At 36.4% G+C, this 17,076-nt stretch overlaps 1 protein-coding gene across 2 annotated transcripts in view; it reads right to left on the bottom strand.

Moving 5' to 3' along the window:
* Positions 1 to 17,076, bottom strand: part of SMAP1 (small ArfGAP 1) — a 164,974-nt gene that overhangs the window by 61,079 nt on the left and 86,819 nt on the right. For both annotated transcript variants that reach the window (XM_044254012.1, XM_044254020.1), the window contains one exon: positions 8,501 to 8,581. In XM_044254012.1, coding sequence (XP_044109947.1) covers positions 8,501 to 8,581 — 81 coding nt within the window. The remainder of the gene's footprint in view (positions 1 to 8,500; positions 8,582 to 17,076) is intronic.

The raw sequence follows: 17,076 nt of genomic DNA, 5'->3' as shown, positions 1-17,076 counted from the left end.
CACTTTGTTGTTTTTTTTAAGACACCTTATCTTTTAGCGATAGATAATGAAATGTTTGTGGATAAAATGATATAATTGTCCAGATTTGTTTCAAAATAATATGGGGAGAGTAAAGGTATAGTCGAAACAAAATTGGGCATGAGTTGTTGAAGCTGAGTAATAAGTATATATATATTTGGCATTTTCCATTTAAAATTTAACAAAAAGATATTTTAAATATCTGGACTAAATTTACATTTATAAACACAATATACTTTGGGCAATAAATCCCAAAGATTTATGATCTTATAATTAAGGCAAATTTATGTAAATATTTTAACTACCTTACCCTGATAATTTTTTTTTTAAAGGTTTTGTATGTTATCACAAACATTTGTTTCAAAGACAATTCTCAACATCTTTGGGCCTTCTAAAATGACTTAAAGAGTAACTCCTTATTCCTTTACCCATCTTACTGGCTTCTACTTGATTTTTAGAGAACTCAAAGCAGCCAGGCTGTAAAAAATAAATATTGAATTCATTTTCTGACCTTCCTTTACAATCAACAAAGAAATGGAGCCAGAAAGGATTTAAGCTTTATGAAATCTTTGCAAACTTACAAATAGAAGAGTTATCAAGGGAATAACAATAAAAACAAACAAAATAGAGACGGACACTCTCAGTAAGTACGGAGACTGGTTGTCATTTAAAAAGACCTTTTCAACAGATTTTAATCCAGAATTGAGGCTGAAGAGAAAAAGTTCCAGTTTTCTACAAGCATAGATAACAGTCAGGGAGAAAAACGGAAGTCCAACACTCTATTCTGTATCACTGCAAGGAACCATGATTATACAAACTGCTTTTAAACCTATTAGAGATAAAAAGTTTAGCCCAAATCAACTGTATTTTTCCTCAGATGTTTTCAAATCAGTTATGAAGAAAGGAGTACTTCCCCCTTGTAGCAGCTGAAGGAATTTTAAGTTAACAATGCTATAATAATAAGGTCCTAGGTAAGAAAAATTAAGGGACAGTGGACTAGTATCTACTTAGCAGAATCATACAAGTTTAATTTCAACAGGATTAGTGGTTAGGAAGTTGAAAAAATGATAGAAGACTATGCTCTTGCTATATTTCATATCATTCTGAGTCTGCGTGTTACTACAAAATTTGGCAGCCCATTCTAGATCTGCTAAATCAAAATAACTACAGGTGGAAGGACTCTTATATCGTCTGAGGACTACTGCTTCTGGGAATGAATCCCTATCACCAAAACCTATCTGCTGTTTGACGGAAAAATGGAATCAGGGAGAATTTCTTAGATTCAATGCAATTCCAGCTATCATCAATATATCTGAAATAGACATTTGCTAATAAAGTAAATGCATATTTCATCATTAAATTCAAAGTACTAAACCAGTGCTATAATTAAGTCTAATGATCAGTTAAAATATCTTTAAATACAGATATAAATACAGAGAATTGGCATAATAGTATCATTTTAGGCTCCGGCTAATGTAAAGTTCTGATGGTGGTAATTACTAAACATCACACCAGTCAGTATCTTTCCTTGGTAAAGAGCCTTTTACGTTTGAAATAATTCTATACACATTATCACATGAAGGCAGGAATTTTTTCTTATTACTGAATTTCTAATGTTGTGTATACAATGACTGCTTAATAAATACTTGCTAAATGACTAAATGAATAAACCTGATACAATAGCCCCTTGGAGTCTGACAAGGCTATCTGTTAAAAAGCAAAGTAAAATGCATTAAAACAAAAAAGGCTTTCAATCATTCTTCACCAGGCAGATGGTGGCTAATCTACTTTTATCAAGACAGCATTCTCCATTCAAGCTTCAATGATCTCTTGCTTGCACTATCACTCACTGCTGCTCCTCCTGCCAGTACATCTTACATTTTGCAGCCAGGATATCATCTTACTAAACCATTGCTGAAATCAATATACTTCCCTACTCAAAATCAGAAGTGATCCACTATTTATCATGAAACTTAAGGTTTTCTCAAAATTATCTTTGTCTTATACTCCATTATTGTCTCACACTCTGGTTAAACATTTATTTATTATTTGCCAAGATGTGCCTTATAACTTCAGTCATTTTTTCAGACTAGTCCCTCTGCTTGTTGCCCTCTCTTCTCTTTCCTAACTACTTCCAAAGTTCATGTCAGATATAACAAACACCACGCAGACTTTCCTAATAATCCCAACTTGTTATTTCTGACTTCTCTTAACCTCCATACTCTGTACCTGTCCTGCACACACACTCACTAAATATCTGGATGCAAAACAGTGGTAGCATTTAATCTCCTTGAAAGCAACCAAACTGTGTGACCAAATTCGTTTTAAAATACTTTTATCAAACTTACACTTAAATCACACAGAATAATCACAGTAGCCAGAACAGAACTCGCACTTGGTCAGAATGTTTTCTACCTTAAAGAGAGGAGGGCTGAGTGTGAGTGGGATTAAGAACTTAAGACACACTCAAAGAACTGAATTCAGGTGAAATGAAGAAACAGGATGTAAATATAGCGTACATCTCAAGGTTCTAATGACATCTGATCAAAGCTACACAGCCTATAAGCCAAAAGGGAAAGTTTCAAATGATGAAATGTCCAGAGAGCACTGGGCCCAGAGGGAAAAACAAAGACCACAGAGTCATCTCTAAAAGGTTATTAATATTCACTGCCACCAATATCCTCATCAGATTGTAAGGATGTTCATACCATGTAGTAACTCTGAAGTGGTAAGACCTGTTTTCATAATCTACAATTAAAACCCACATTCTGGATACTTTAGAAGCAAAAGCTCAAGAATACTTACCATTGCTACCAGAAAATAAAGTATTTCTCCAGATCCACAGCTAATATTAAATATAGTAATAATAATAATGGGGACCAGGCTGGTAGCAAAAGGCCATAAACCAAGGCAAGAAAGAAATTTAAAAGAGATGTATATCTAGAACAGCCATTTTTTGACAGGCCACACAACAGGGAGAGTTGGAAACCCCAAGGCTAGGGGTTCCATATATATATTATACATATATAGATACATAGATATACAGATAGATACTTTTTTAAAATAAGAAAATGAATGCCTCCCAGGTGAGTGGAGAAACACCTTGTCCTTTCACCACTGCATATTTTTTACTTTCTGGTCAGATTATATTGCTTTAAGTCAAATGCCACCAGGTGAATTAATGAATAAAGAAAATCCATCTGGGTGGTTCAGTTGGTTAAGCTTATGCCTTTGGTTCATGACCTCAGGGTCCTGGGGTCAAGCCCCCTATCAGGCTCCCTGGCAGGGAGGCTACTTCTCCCTCTGCTGGCCACTATCCCTGCTTTTGCTTTCTCTGTCAAATAAATAAATGAAATCTAAAAAAAATAAAAATAAAAGCCAGACTGTAAAAACACCCCAGGCTCATGAATTATAAGAACAAATATTGTTAAAATATCTATACTACCCAAAGCAATTTACACATTCAATGCAAAATATTATCAAAATAACATCAGCATTTTTTACAGAGCTGGAACAAACAATTCTGAAATTTGTACGGAACCTCAAAAGACTTCAAATAGCTAAAGTAACACTGAAAAAGAAAAAACCAGAGGCATCACAATTCTGGACTTCAAGCTGTATTGCAAATCTGTCATCATCAAAACAGTATGGTATTGACTCAAAAACACACACACAGATCAGTGGAACAGAATAAAGAACCCAGAAATGGACCCTCAACTCTGATCAACTAATCTTCAACAGGGCAGGAAAGAATGTCCAGTGGAAAAAAGTCAGTTTCTTCAACAAATAGTGTTGGGACAACTGGACAGCCACATGCAGAAGAATGAAACTGGACCACTTTCTTATACCATGCACAAAAATGAACTCAAATGGCCTAAATGTGAGACAGGAATCCATCAAAATCCTAGAGAACAGAGGCAGTAACGTCTCTGACCTCGGTCAGTAACTTCCTTCAAGACATGTCTCCAGAGGCAAGGGAAACAAAAGAAAAAATGAACTACGAGGACTTGATCAAAATAAAAAGCTTCTGCATGGCAAACAGTCAACAAAACTAAAAGGCAACCTGTGGAATGGGAGAAGATATTTGCAAATGACATATCAGATAAAGGGCTGGTATCCAAGATCTATAAACAACTTCTCAAACTCAGCCCCCCAAAAACAATCCAGTCAAGAAATGGGCAGAAGACATGAATGCATTTCCGAGGAAGACATCCAAATGGCTAAAAGACACATGAAAAAATGCTCCACAAAGAAGTGGATCATACAGTATTTGTCCTTTTGTAACTGGCTTTTATCACTTACTATGATTTCCTTATGGATCATCCAAGTTGTAGTATGCGTCAAAATTTCCTTCCTTCTATAAGGCTGAATATTCCATTGTACGTCTATACCACATTTTGCTTATCTCTCTTCATCCATGATGGAAATTTAGGATTTTTTTCTTAAAATCTGATGGAAATTTGGGGTTTTCCCCCACTTTTTGGCTCTTATGAATAATGCTGCTGTGAACATGGTGTACAAATATCTTTTTGATTCCCTGTTTTCAATTATTTGGCGTATATATCCAGAAGTGGAACTGCTATATTATATGGTCATTCTATACTTAATTTTTTGAAGAATCACCACACTGGTTTTCACAGTGTGAAAACTTACACTTCCAATAGAGCACAAGGATTTCAATTTCTCCAAATCTTTACCAATACTTCTTATTTTCTGTTTCACAGTAGTGTCAGTAGTAGTAGTGTCAGGTACAGTGCCCTATTTAAGTCCTGTAACAGTTTTCATTTCCATTTACATTTGAAAATGTTGTACAATAAGTTAAAATTTTAAAAAAATTAACTTATTAATATAATATAGTCTATATACTAAAATTTATGGTAATATAAACTTTGCATAAGAAAATTATCATTATATAATATTAAGTAGGGAATGAGGAAACAAAAACATAAAAACAATGTAGTCAAACTAGGGGAAAAAAGTGAAGTAAAAACCAAAATGTTAAAAGTGGTGAGATTTAAATTTAAAATTGATTTTCCTTTATATTTTTCTTGTGTTTTCCGTAAGTTTTATATAAGAAAAAAATGGCTATAAAGAGAAATGAGGCTGAATATCATTATAATGATAAGGATTTAGGAGCAGATGGAGACTTGGTTAGGTAGTAAATAGAGACATGGGGAAGGGGAAGGATAGAACCAAATCAAAGTTATTGAGGCAAAAATAAGAATTACATGTTAAGAAGACAATATCTAATCAGTTGCCCTGCAACGTGTATAGATCTGAAAAGGGATTAACTAAAAGAAAAAATGAAAACAAGTAATGGTTAGACCCTGAAGGGCTTAGACAGTTGTACTTTCTTCTATAAGCACTGAGGCTAATCATTCTTCCCAGTTTTCAGGCCTCCACTACGTTTTGATGATGTTGGACTCTTTCTTTTCTGCCTCTAGTTATTCTGGCATTCCAACACTTTCAAATAAATGCAGTAATCTAGACAAATATAAGTTTCACAAAAGTAATATTCCAGAAGATGAAAAACAACATCAAGACCCAGTTTCATGGGTCTAAAATGTGAATTAGTGATTCTGAAAGGAAGAGTAATTTTGCCTTCAGGGGACATTTAGCATGTGTGAAGACATTCTGGACTGGCAGGATGCTGCTAAACATCCTATAACACATAGGCCATCCATGTGAGGCCTCCTCAGTACCTAAAATAGTGTCTCACATGTGACAGGTACTCAAAAATGCCCAGTATACATATGTGTGTGTATAGTGTGTGTGTGTGTGTGTGTGTATACACACACACATATATGCTCAAACTGAGGCTCAGAGTGTTCAGATATTTAGAAAATAGCGAAGATGAGAATCAAATTAAAGTCTTCTAACCAAGTCCAGACTCTTCCATCTCTGTCTTCTAATTTTTCAAAAGATTCTTTAAAAGTTCATATTCTTTGATTTAGCAGCTCCAGTTTTAAAAATTGACCCTAAAAAGTTATCACATAGTTGTACACTTATTATATATACATATTACTTAAGAGAGATATTTTAAAAACTCTTACTGTACTCAGAATAAGATAAATTATGATGTATCCACTCAATGGAATATTATTGAAGATAGAAAAGCATACATATTAGCATCTACTTTCAGCTCAGGTTATGATCTAGGGATCCTGGGATCAAGCCCCAAATCAGTCTCCCTGCTTAGCGAGGAACCTGCTTCTCCCTCTGCCTGCTGCTACCCCTGCTTTTGCTTTCTCTCTCTGTCAAATAAGTGAAATCTTTAAAAAACAGAATAAAGACAAAAAAAGGACAGTGAAGATTTAACCAAACACATTGTTAAATGAGAGAGGAGCAGAGTAGGTTACAAAATAATATGTTTAGTGATTCCATGTAGATACATATATTTCCACTGGAAAACAATCAGGAAGGATAAACATCAAAAGGTTAGTAATAATTTTTTCTAAGTGGTCAGATCTGTGGTGATGTTATTTCTTTCTTTCAACTTGTGGCATGTTTTCTAACCTATTAAAAACATATACAGTATGGGTACTATGGGGAGGAAGAAGGGAGAGGCTATTAAAAATCTGCTAGGTTTTTTTAATCTACTGTGTTTCTTGGTTAAAGAATGAGTAACTGTAAATCTACTAGACAGATGGGACATCTGTGTGGCTCAGTCAGTTAAGCAGCTGCCTTTAGCTCAGGTCATGATCCCAGAGTTCTGGGATTGCGTCCACATCGGGCTCCTTGCTCAGCAGGTTCCTGCTTCTTCCTCTACTTCTGCCTACTGCTCCCCCTGCTTGTGCTCTCTCATTCTCTGACCAATAAATAAATAAAATCTTTAAAAAAATTTATTAGACAGAACATTTGATTTCTCTCTACTTAGACATAGTACTGTGATCTTTTTCAAAGAGAAAAATACTAATTTTTAAAAAGGTACTTAAAAGCTAAAAAAGGAAGTTGTCAATAACACTAGCAATCTATACCTTAAATAAACTTAGATAACAGAAAAGCTATATTAAAATGCTTTCTAAGCCAAATGTACAGTGATATTACACCTATTGTTTTTTAAATTTACAAACAAAATATTATTATCAAACTAATCTCTAAGGTTGAGCACTAAGCTGAGAATGAAACGATTTGTAGAAAATATAAGGATTCTTCTCAACCCACTTACAAAAATATGCTCTGTGAGACATCTGCTATGCTTACTCACCTAGACCATATGTTTCCATGATTTCTTTAAAAGCATTAATTATTGGAAATATCAATGCATTCATGTATCATATGAAAGGTTTATTTAGCTTAAATTACATTTGAGAGCTTGGTGGCTGTAAATGTCTCTGTAAGATTGTTAAAAAAAAATACATAACCTATCAATATGGCATCTGGCAATGAGCCACTTAATTTCACTTTAATGTTTTACTAAGAACAATTTATTTGATTTACAATTGGTTACTTACTTTTACAGGGCTGTACTGAAATTTCAAGTTCAACAGACTTGCAATTGTGGTTTTTGTTTCTATTGTAAGATTAAATCACTTATATTTATCAAGATCTATTTTTCTAAGTTTTATTAACATAAGAGTCTTGTTCAGGGGTGCCTGGGTGGCTCAGTGGGTTAAAGCCTCTGCCTTCGGCTCGGGTCATGATCCCAGGGTCCTGGGATGGAGCCCACGTATAGGCTCTCACAATCAAATACATGCAAAGCCAAGTTGCCATAATTATTTACCTAATGCCTTTTAAAAAGCGAATGTTCTCTCTCCCTCTAGTTTGCCTAAGCACATCTTGCATATCACTGCCAAAATAATCTTCCAAAAGAACCTTTCTGAATTAGGTCCACCTCTACAGACTTTGGAATCTTACCCACAGCCTTTCCTCCAAAAAAACCAATCAAGATGGATTTTAAGGTTCTCTACAATTTGAGCTCAATCTACCATGCTGGTCTTATTTTTTACTACTCTTAATACATAGATATACATCTTTCTTCAAATATTTTTTCTATAGAGGTACTATTTTTCTAAATATACTTTGTCTATTTTCAGTTTCTATACCTGTCCTCAAGGTATTCCTTCCAAATGATATATTCTTGCCTTTCACCTTAATCCTACCTACAACTCAAAATCTACCTCAAATGTTTATACTTAAGCATCAACTCTTTTCTGAACGCCCTTCAGGTATAATCTCTCCATTCTCTAAACTTTCACCAAAATCTGATTGTCCGTGAAAACTAAAAGCATTTTTCTTTATGTCATTCGTAAGAGAATACTAGTCCTTGAGGAGTTCCCCTGATCTATATCCATAGATACATAACAGACTAAAATTTATACAGGACAATATAAAAGGACATGCTTAGTACACATTTTCATTCAAAAATTATTTAACAAAAGAATGATTATTCGCATTTTGTAAATATCCCAAAAGACATTCATCTGTAAGACTACAAAATAAGAAGGTAATCTTAATGGATTTTTTAAAGAATGAATTTTACCTTTTCAGTTGTAAGAGGTTTTGTGGGCTTTTCTGGCTCCTTTTCTTTCTTTTTCTCTTCCTTTTTTTTTTCCTTTTCTTTCTAAAACACAGACCATAATTTTGATAAGTTTACTTTGTAAAAATATGTCAGCTCTTAGTACATTTTTATTTTATTAGTTTGAGTCATTATTTGAGGAAGTGTTCAGTGATGACCATATCCAGTGATACTGAAATACAAAAGTAAACAGCAAATTCAAATTCATATTGTCATTGAACTTACATGTTGGTAACACAACAAAGAATATCTTTTCTTATTCTTTTTTTTTTTTTAAGATTTTTATTTATTTATCAGAGAGAGAGAGAGAGAGGGAGAGAGAGAGAGCACAGGCAGACAGAATGGCAGGCAGAGGCAGAGGGAGAAGCAGGCTCCCTGCCGAACAAGGAGCCCCATGTGGGACTCGATCCCAGGACGCTGGGATCATGACCTGAGCCGAAGGCAGCTGCTTAACCAACTGAGCCACCCAGGCATCCCAAAGAATATCTTTTCTTTAAAAAATTTAAGACAGGTGAAATTATTTGGAACTTCTTTGAAATTTTAGAATTCGTTTTAAACAAATGAGACCTCTACTCAATAAATTCTCACTGTATCTTTACATCAGGTTAGGCTTCGTAACAGCAACCACAATGTTGAGATTTGAATAAGAAGAAAAAGTAAACTGACTGCTAAAAGAAAATTCCTTATCACACAGATGAAGACAGATTACAACATGTGAACATGAGGCAAAAAGGGAAAAAAATACCTTCATTTTAAAAAATATCACAAAACAGGGGGCACCTGTGTGGCTCAGTTTGTTAAGCACCAATTCTTGATTTCAGCTCAGGTCATGATCTCATGGGTCATATGATCAAGCCCCATGCTCGGCCGGAAGTCTGCCTGAATATTCTCTCCCTCTGTCCCCTCCTGCCACTTGCACGCTCTCCCTCTCTTTTTAATAAATAAATAAATCTTAAAAATATCACAAAACATGCTTAGTGTGCTACATAATGCTGTGATTTTTTAAAGAACAAATACAATAATTTTCTCATTAAAAAATGTTAAGGATATACCTAGTATCAAAGCAAACTGATTAGTGGATTTAGTCCAATCCAATCTAGGTAAACTGTATTGGTACTATGATGTCCACAATTTGCATTTCCAAGAAGAATAAAGCAGGGTATAACATTAAAAACTTAAGGGCCACAAACATGCCAAAAAAGAAAAATGAAATAAAAGATTAAACCATGAGCATTTATAAGACATTTAAGGTAAGAGATACCTAGAAACCTAGAAGTGAATCACTACTACAAATGAGTATTAATTAGTACCTTAGTTTCCTAGCAGCAAATGGGAAAAGATAAACTGATGAACCCAGGAAAGGCAGAATAATAAACACACAAAACTTAGTCAAAATGCCTATGGGTTTGTTTGTACCTGTGTCGTTCAATGGTATTTGACACAACCTCTCTCAACAGTAAATAATTATTTATGATTGAGAAAAGACAATATTGGCAATTCCGAGGCTGTAAATAAGGCATAAAATAAAAGTTCTTATGGGCGAAACACTGTGATAATCACCTTCCCTTCTAGTTTAATTTATATAATAAGTGTCTGAAAAAAATGTCATCATAGTCGTTCTACAAATGAAGGAAAAAAAAAAAATCTTAGGAAAGCAAGGAGAAAGCCACACAGCTTATCAGTGGGAGGACCGAGGGAAGACAGACCCAAACTCTCAAGTCACTACTCATTGTCATCCAGTGCAGCACTGGTATTTATTATTATTCTTTCATACAACCACGGTTAATATTTACTGAACCCTTACTATGCACAAGATGCTGTCTTTACTCACCGAATCCTTAAAACAACTTTATAAGTAACCTTATCCCATTTACTAAGTGAAGAATAAATGAAATCTGCACCCCACCTCTGAAATCAAGAATACATTATATGTTAATTAAATTTTTAAAAAAAATAAAAAATAAACCCAAAGCTAATATAAAAAATGAAATGTGCACAAATCCTTTACATATTATGAAATGTTTTCTAGATATTATTTAATCAAATTTGGTGAGGAAGGCAATGTGATTAAACATGCTCACTAATACACTGGGGATGAACGGTTCTACACCCTCAAAGAACAATTAATTTCTCAAGGAAGGCACTATCCTGAGAGCAAAGAAGAAGCTTGTCTTTCTAATCACTATGACTGGTAGGCACATATAACATCAGCAAAAATGAATTAGATTATATAGCTGGATTTAATAAAGAGAGAGCACAATTTGGTGCTCTTCATCACTGGAATGTCAGTTGCTAAAATATGGCTGTCATCTAATCTGATTATGGCAAGGGTATTACAATACAAGCTTTGAAGTAACGTTAAAAACATTGGCTCTAAATTCAGGTCATATAGTTTGATCCACAGATGACTACCATCTCTAGAATCAAAAGCTGCTAAGAGATCAGAATACTGTGAGAACCTAATTTGTTTTAAACTATTTTCTCAGCAAGAACAAAATACAGCTGTGTTTGGCATTCTAAAATAGTTCCGGAAACTTGGTTGCTATATATACAAATGATATAGTGAAACAGACCTTCTGTATAAAAAAACAAAAAACAGGGGTGTCTGGGTAGCTCAGTGGGTTAAGGCCTCTGCCTTCAGCTCAGGTCATGATCTCAGGGTCCTGGGATCAAGCCCCGCATCGGGCTATCTGCTCGGCAGGGAGCCAGCTTCCTCCTCTCTCTCTGCCTCTCTGCCTACTTGTGATCTCTGTCAATACAAAACAAAACAAAACAAAAACAAACAAACAAACAAAAACAATAAAAAACACCAAAAAACAAAAAAAAACCCAAAACTGGAATAAATGTCCAGTTTCTGTAAGATAGAGAAAAACATGTTTTTGGTTCATTATACTCAAATTATACTTGAGTGATGTGATTAAAGGTCTTCAAAAAATTTTTAATATGTACTTCTACCTTAAAAAGTTGTGAGCATATATATTCTATCATGCATATATATTTCTTTATAAAGTATATATAACACTATATTATGCACATTATAAAACATATATAATAGAAATTTTGAAAGGATTACATTAAAAAAGCACATATAGACATCATAAATGAACTACCTCAGGCTTCTAATATTTAATGCTTTTCAATAAAGGCATCAGACTTTGGAGATCACTGAATTAGATCAATGCCTTTCTTTTAAAACACTGAAGTATAATTTACACATAACACATAATTTCAGGTATACAAAATGATTCAATACTTATATAACACTGCAAAATGATCACCATCATGAGTGTAGTTTCCTCCTGTCACCATACAAAGTTTTTAAAGTGAAATACAGTACGGTTGCTCTAGTCACCATGCTATACATTATTATACATAACCAATAAGACCAACAGTAGGGAGCTTACTGTGTACGTTTTTTTCTAGTAGTTCTATGACTTCAAATCTTGCCTTAAGTCTTCAATCCATACTGAGTTTATTTTTGTATATAGAATAAGATACTGGTCCAGTTTTCCCAAACCATCTATTGAAGAGACTGTCCTTTCTCCACTGTACATTCTCGCCTCCTCTGGCATAAATTAACTGACCGTATATATGTGGGTTTAATTCTATGCTCTCTATTCTGTTGTAGTAATCTATGTATCTGTTTTTATGCCAATACCATACTGTCTTGATTACCATACCTTTGTAATATAGTTTGAAAAAAAGGAATGTGATGCCTTCAGCTTTGTTCTTTCTCAAGATCACTTTGGCTATTCAGGATCTTTTGTGGTTCCACACAAATTTTAGAGACGATTGTTCTATTTCTGTGAAAAATGTGACTGGGATTTTGATAACAATTGCACTGAATCTACAAACTGCTTTGGGTAATACATTTTAACAACATTAATTATTCCAATCAATGAACATATAGTAATTTCCATTTATTTGTGTCTTGTTTCATTCATCAGTATCTTGCACTTTCCAGTGTAGACGTCTTCCACCTCCTTGGCTAAACTTCTTCTTAGGTGTTTTATTCTTTTTGATGTGATTGTAAATGAGATTGTTTTCTTAATTTCTCCTTCTAACCATCTATTGCTAGTGTACAGAGAGAACATATATTTGTATACTGATTTTGCATCCTGCAACTTTACTGAAGTTGATTCTTAGCTCTCACAGCTTTTTTTCTAAAGATTTTGTTTATTCATTTTAGAAAGCGAGAACATGCGTGTGCAGGCAGAGGTAGGGAGAGAGAGAGAATCCCAAGTAGACCCTGTGCTGAGCACAGAGCCTGACAGGGAGCTTGATCCCAGGACCCTGAGATCATGACCTGAGCTGAAATCAAGAGTTGGGCACTCAACCAGCTGAGCCACCCAGCTGCCCCTAAGATGTTTTCCTTTATAGCAGAACTTAGAGTCTTGAAAATTCATTGTCACTGTTTTGCAAATCTGTTTGGTCCTTGGTACCCTTTTTCTCATGTGGACTTTGGGGCTACTGTTGTACAAAGACAATTACCCATTCCACTTCCCACCTCTGACAGCTAAGGAAACAAGTTCCCAGAGAGAAATTTGTGAGAGTCCTGGTGTCATCAGATGTGGGACTAGACTGAAAGCCTGTCCAGTTCTCTTTCTACTAGGCTTTTTCCATGCCACTTGTTATTCTCACAGCTTTTTGGTGGAGCTTCAGGGACTTCTATATATATAATCATGTTGTCCACAAATAATAACGATTTTGCTTCTTCCTAATTTGGAAGTATTTTTATCTTTTTCCCACCTAACTAGTCCAGCTAGAATTTCCAATACTATGCTGAATAGAAGTGGTGAGAGTGGGCATCCTTGTCTTGTTCCTGACCTTAGAGGAAAAGCTTTTAGCTTTTCATCATTGAGCATGATGTTAGCTGTGGGGTTTGTCATATATGACCTTTATTATGTTGAGGTACATTTCCTTCATTCTTGCTTTGATGAGTTTTTATCCATAAAGGATTTTGAACTTTGTCAAAGGCTTTTTTTTAGCATCTGTTGAGATTATCATGATTTTTATCCTTAATTTGTTAATACTGTAGATTGTGTTGATTGATTTGCAAAGGTTTAGCCCTCCTCACATACCTTCAATAAATCCCATTTGGTCATGGTGTGTGTTTTGGATCTTTTCATCTATGTTTATCAGGGATACTGGCCTGTAGTTTTCTTTCTATTTTTTTTTAATTGTGTTATGTTAGTCACCATATAATACATCATTAGTTTTTGATGTAGTGTTCCAAGATTCATTATTTATGTATAATACCCAGCACTCCACACAATACCACCATCAGGCTCACCCATCCCCTCACCTCCCTCCCCTCTAAAACCCTCAGTTTGTTTCTCAGAGTTCACAGTCTCTCGTGCTTTGTCTCCCCCTCCGATTTCCAACCCCTGCACTTTTCCTTTCCTTCGCCTAATGTTCTCCATGTTACTCCTTATGTTCCAAAAGTAAGTGAAACCATATGATAATTGACTTTCTCTGCTTGACTTATTTCACTCAGCATAATCTCCTCCAGTCCCATCCATGTTGATAAAAAAAGTTGGGTATTCATCCTTTCTGATGGTTGAGTAATATTCCATGGTATATATGGACCACATCTTCTTTATCCATTCATCTGTTGAGGGGCATCTTGGCTCTTTCCAGTTTGGCTATTGTAGACATTGCTGCTATGAACATTGGGTACATATGGCCCTTCTTTTCATTACATCTGTATGTTTGGGGTAAATACCTAGTAGTGCAATGCCAGGTCATAGAGTAGCTTTATTTTTAATGTTTTTCAGGAATCTCCACACTGTTTTTCAAAGTGGCTGCATCAACTTGCATCCCCACCAACAATGTAAGAGGGTTCCCCTTTCTCCACATCCTCTCCAACATCTGTTGCCTTGTTAATTTTTGCCATTCTAATTGGTAAGGTGGTATCTCAATGTGGTTTTGATTTGAATTTCCCTGATGGCTAATGATGATGGACATTTTTTCATGTGTCTGCTAGCCATTTGTATCTCTTCTTTGGAGAAGTGACTGTACATGTCTTCTGCCCATTTTTTGAGTTGATTATCTGTTTTTGGGGGGTGTTACGTTTTACATATTTTACACCTAACAGACAGTCTTCCAGGTGCCCCTACTGATTCTTTTTTATATTTCTATCTTTTCAATGAATTTCTCAGTGAGTTCATCCGTTTTTCTCTCCAGTTTAGTGATCATCTTTATGACTATTACTTTGAACCCTTTATCAGGTAGATTGCTTAACTCCTTTTAGTTTAGTTCTTTTTCTGAAATTTGGTCTTATCCTTTCACTCAGAACACATTCTTCTGTCTCCCTGGTTTGTCTGACGGCTTTTATACATTAAGTAGGTCAGCTACATCTCCCCGTCTTAAAGGTAGTGGCGTTATGAAGAAAGTATCTTGTGGGGCCCAGAAACACAAGCTCCCTGGTCACTAGAAACAAGTAGTCCTCTGTATGGGCTGCAAGCGCCCTCCTGCTGTGACTGGGCCATTAGTGCCAGGGGCATGCTGGTGGGTGGGGCTGGCTCCAATGCCTGGCTGTTATTACTGTGGGCACACTGCAAGGATGGAGCTGGCCTCAGACCAACTGGTGAAGAGGCCTGGCTATGGTTGCTGCAGACATGCTGGTGGGGGCAGCTGGCCACCAAAATGGCTGGCTGCAAGGCCTAGCCACACCTGTTGCAGGCATGCTGGTATGCAGGGCTGGCCCCCATTTTACGGGGCACAAGTCACTTTGGAGTAGTGTCTGTTCCAGCCAAGGCTTCCCACCAGGTGGGGGAGGTGGGTAGAAGTTGCTTTGGGTGGGGCACTGGTCCCAACAGAGGTTGCCTGCCAGGTTGTGTTGGGATAGCAGACACTTTGAAGAGTGCCTGCAGGGGTAGGCTAATCTGCAGGGGAACATGAAACGGGGTGAATGGTTGCTAGTGAGGCTGATGGGAAGTGTGTCAGAAAAAGTGTCTGCCAGAACTGGGTCAGCTAAAGGAGGGCAAAAAAGTGGTGCCCTTCAGTACTATGTTCCCTGGAGAGAGTTCCTACAGATCCCTGCCCCTCTGGCACATACCCTAATATTAGTCAATCTCCTTCATGCATGTTCCAGGCACTTTTACAACTGCTACCTCTGTTCTGGGTCTCCAAGCAAGTAAAACTGTTTATGGGCCCTTTAAATTCAGGGTCTTCATCCCCTCCAGGGTCTTGCCCTCATAGAGTTAAGCTCCATTAATGTGCAAAGTCAGATGTTATAGAGGCTTTAACTTCCCAGTGTGGATATCCCCAGGGTAAGGGGAGCCCAATATGGGGCTTGAACACCCCTCACTTCTCAGGGAGGACCTCTATACCTTGACATTTCTCCCACTTATGCTTTACTGTGCTAGGGGTTCATTTCCCAATCTGACCATGTCTCTGTCCCTCCTATTCTTCTTGACACCGCTTTTTTTTTTTTTTAAATTAACATACAATGTATTATTTGCTTCAGGGGCACAGGTCTGTGAATCATCAGTCTTACACAATTCACAGCACTCACCATAGCACACACCTTCCCCAATGTCCATAACCCTGCCACCCTATCCCTCCCTTATCACCCCCACAGCAACCTTCAGTTTGTTTCCTAAGATTAAGAGTCTCTTATGGTTTGTCTCCCTCCCCAGTCCCATCTTGTTTCATTTTTTTCCCTACCTACCCCCCACCAACCACCCCCCTGCCTCTCAAATTCCTCATATCAGAGAGATATGATAACTGTCTTTCTCTGATTGACTTATTTCTCTTAGCATAATACCCTCTAGTTCTATCCACAGCATTACAAATGGCAAGATTTCATTTTTTTGATAACTGCATAGTATTACATTGTGTGTGTGTGTGTGTGTGTGTGTGTGTGTGTGTGACATCTTCTTTATCCATTCATCTGTTGATGGACATCTAGGTTCTTTCCATACTTTGACATTGCTTTTTAAAATATCTTTAGTTGTTAAATATCTAAGAACTGTTCTGCTAGTCTTGGGTTCTCCTCAGAGAGTTGCTTTACATGTAGTTCCAGCCTTGGTATCTCCGGGAGGTGAGCTCAGGATCTTCCTATGCCACCATCTTCCCATGACTCTATCTTTAGCTTTTAACATTTTAATTATAGGATGTGTTGGCATGGATCTCTTTGGGTTGGCATGGAGTTCTTTGGAACTCCCTGGGCTTCCTGGATCTGTGTAACTGTTTCCCTCCCCAGGTTAGGAAAGTTTTTCATCCATTATTTCTTCAAATAAGCTTTTGTCCCTTCTGCTCACCCCCTTCTGCAGCTCCTATAATATGACTGTCATTCAGCTGTGAATGTTACTGATGTTGTCCCATAGGTCTCTTAGGTTATCTTTGTTTTAAAACAAAACTTTAAAAAAAAAAAAACAAAAACAAAAACAAAAAAACCCTGCTGCTATTCGGGTTAGTTCCACTGCCCCGTCTGCCAGGTCACTGATCTGTTCTTCGGCTTCATCTTGTTTATTACTGATTCTCTCTAGCATATTTTTCTAGTTCAGTCATTGTATTCTTCAGCTCTGTGACTT

The sequence above is a fragment of the Neovison vison genome, chromosome 1, assembly GCF_020171115.1.
Source record: "Neovison vison isolate M4711 chromosome 1, ASM_NN_V1, whole genome shotgun sequence".
Taxonomy (NCBI): domain Eukaryota; kingdom Metazoa; phylum Chordata; class Mammalia; order Carnivora; family Mustelidae; genus Neogale; species Neogale vison.
The sequence above is the reverse complement of the archived record's forward strand: the minus strand, read 5'-3'. Positions and strand labels throughout refer to the sequence as shown.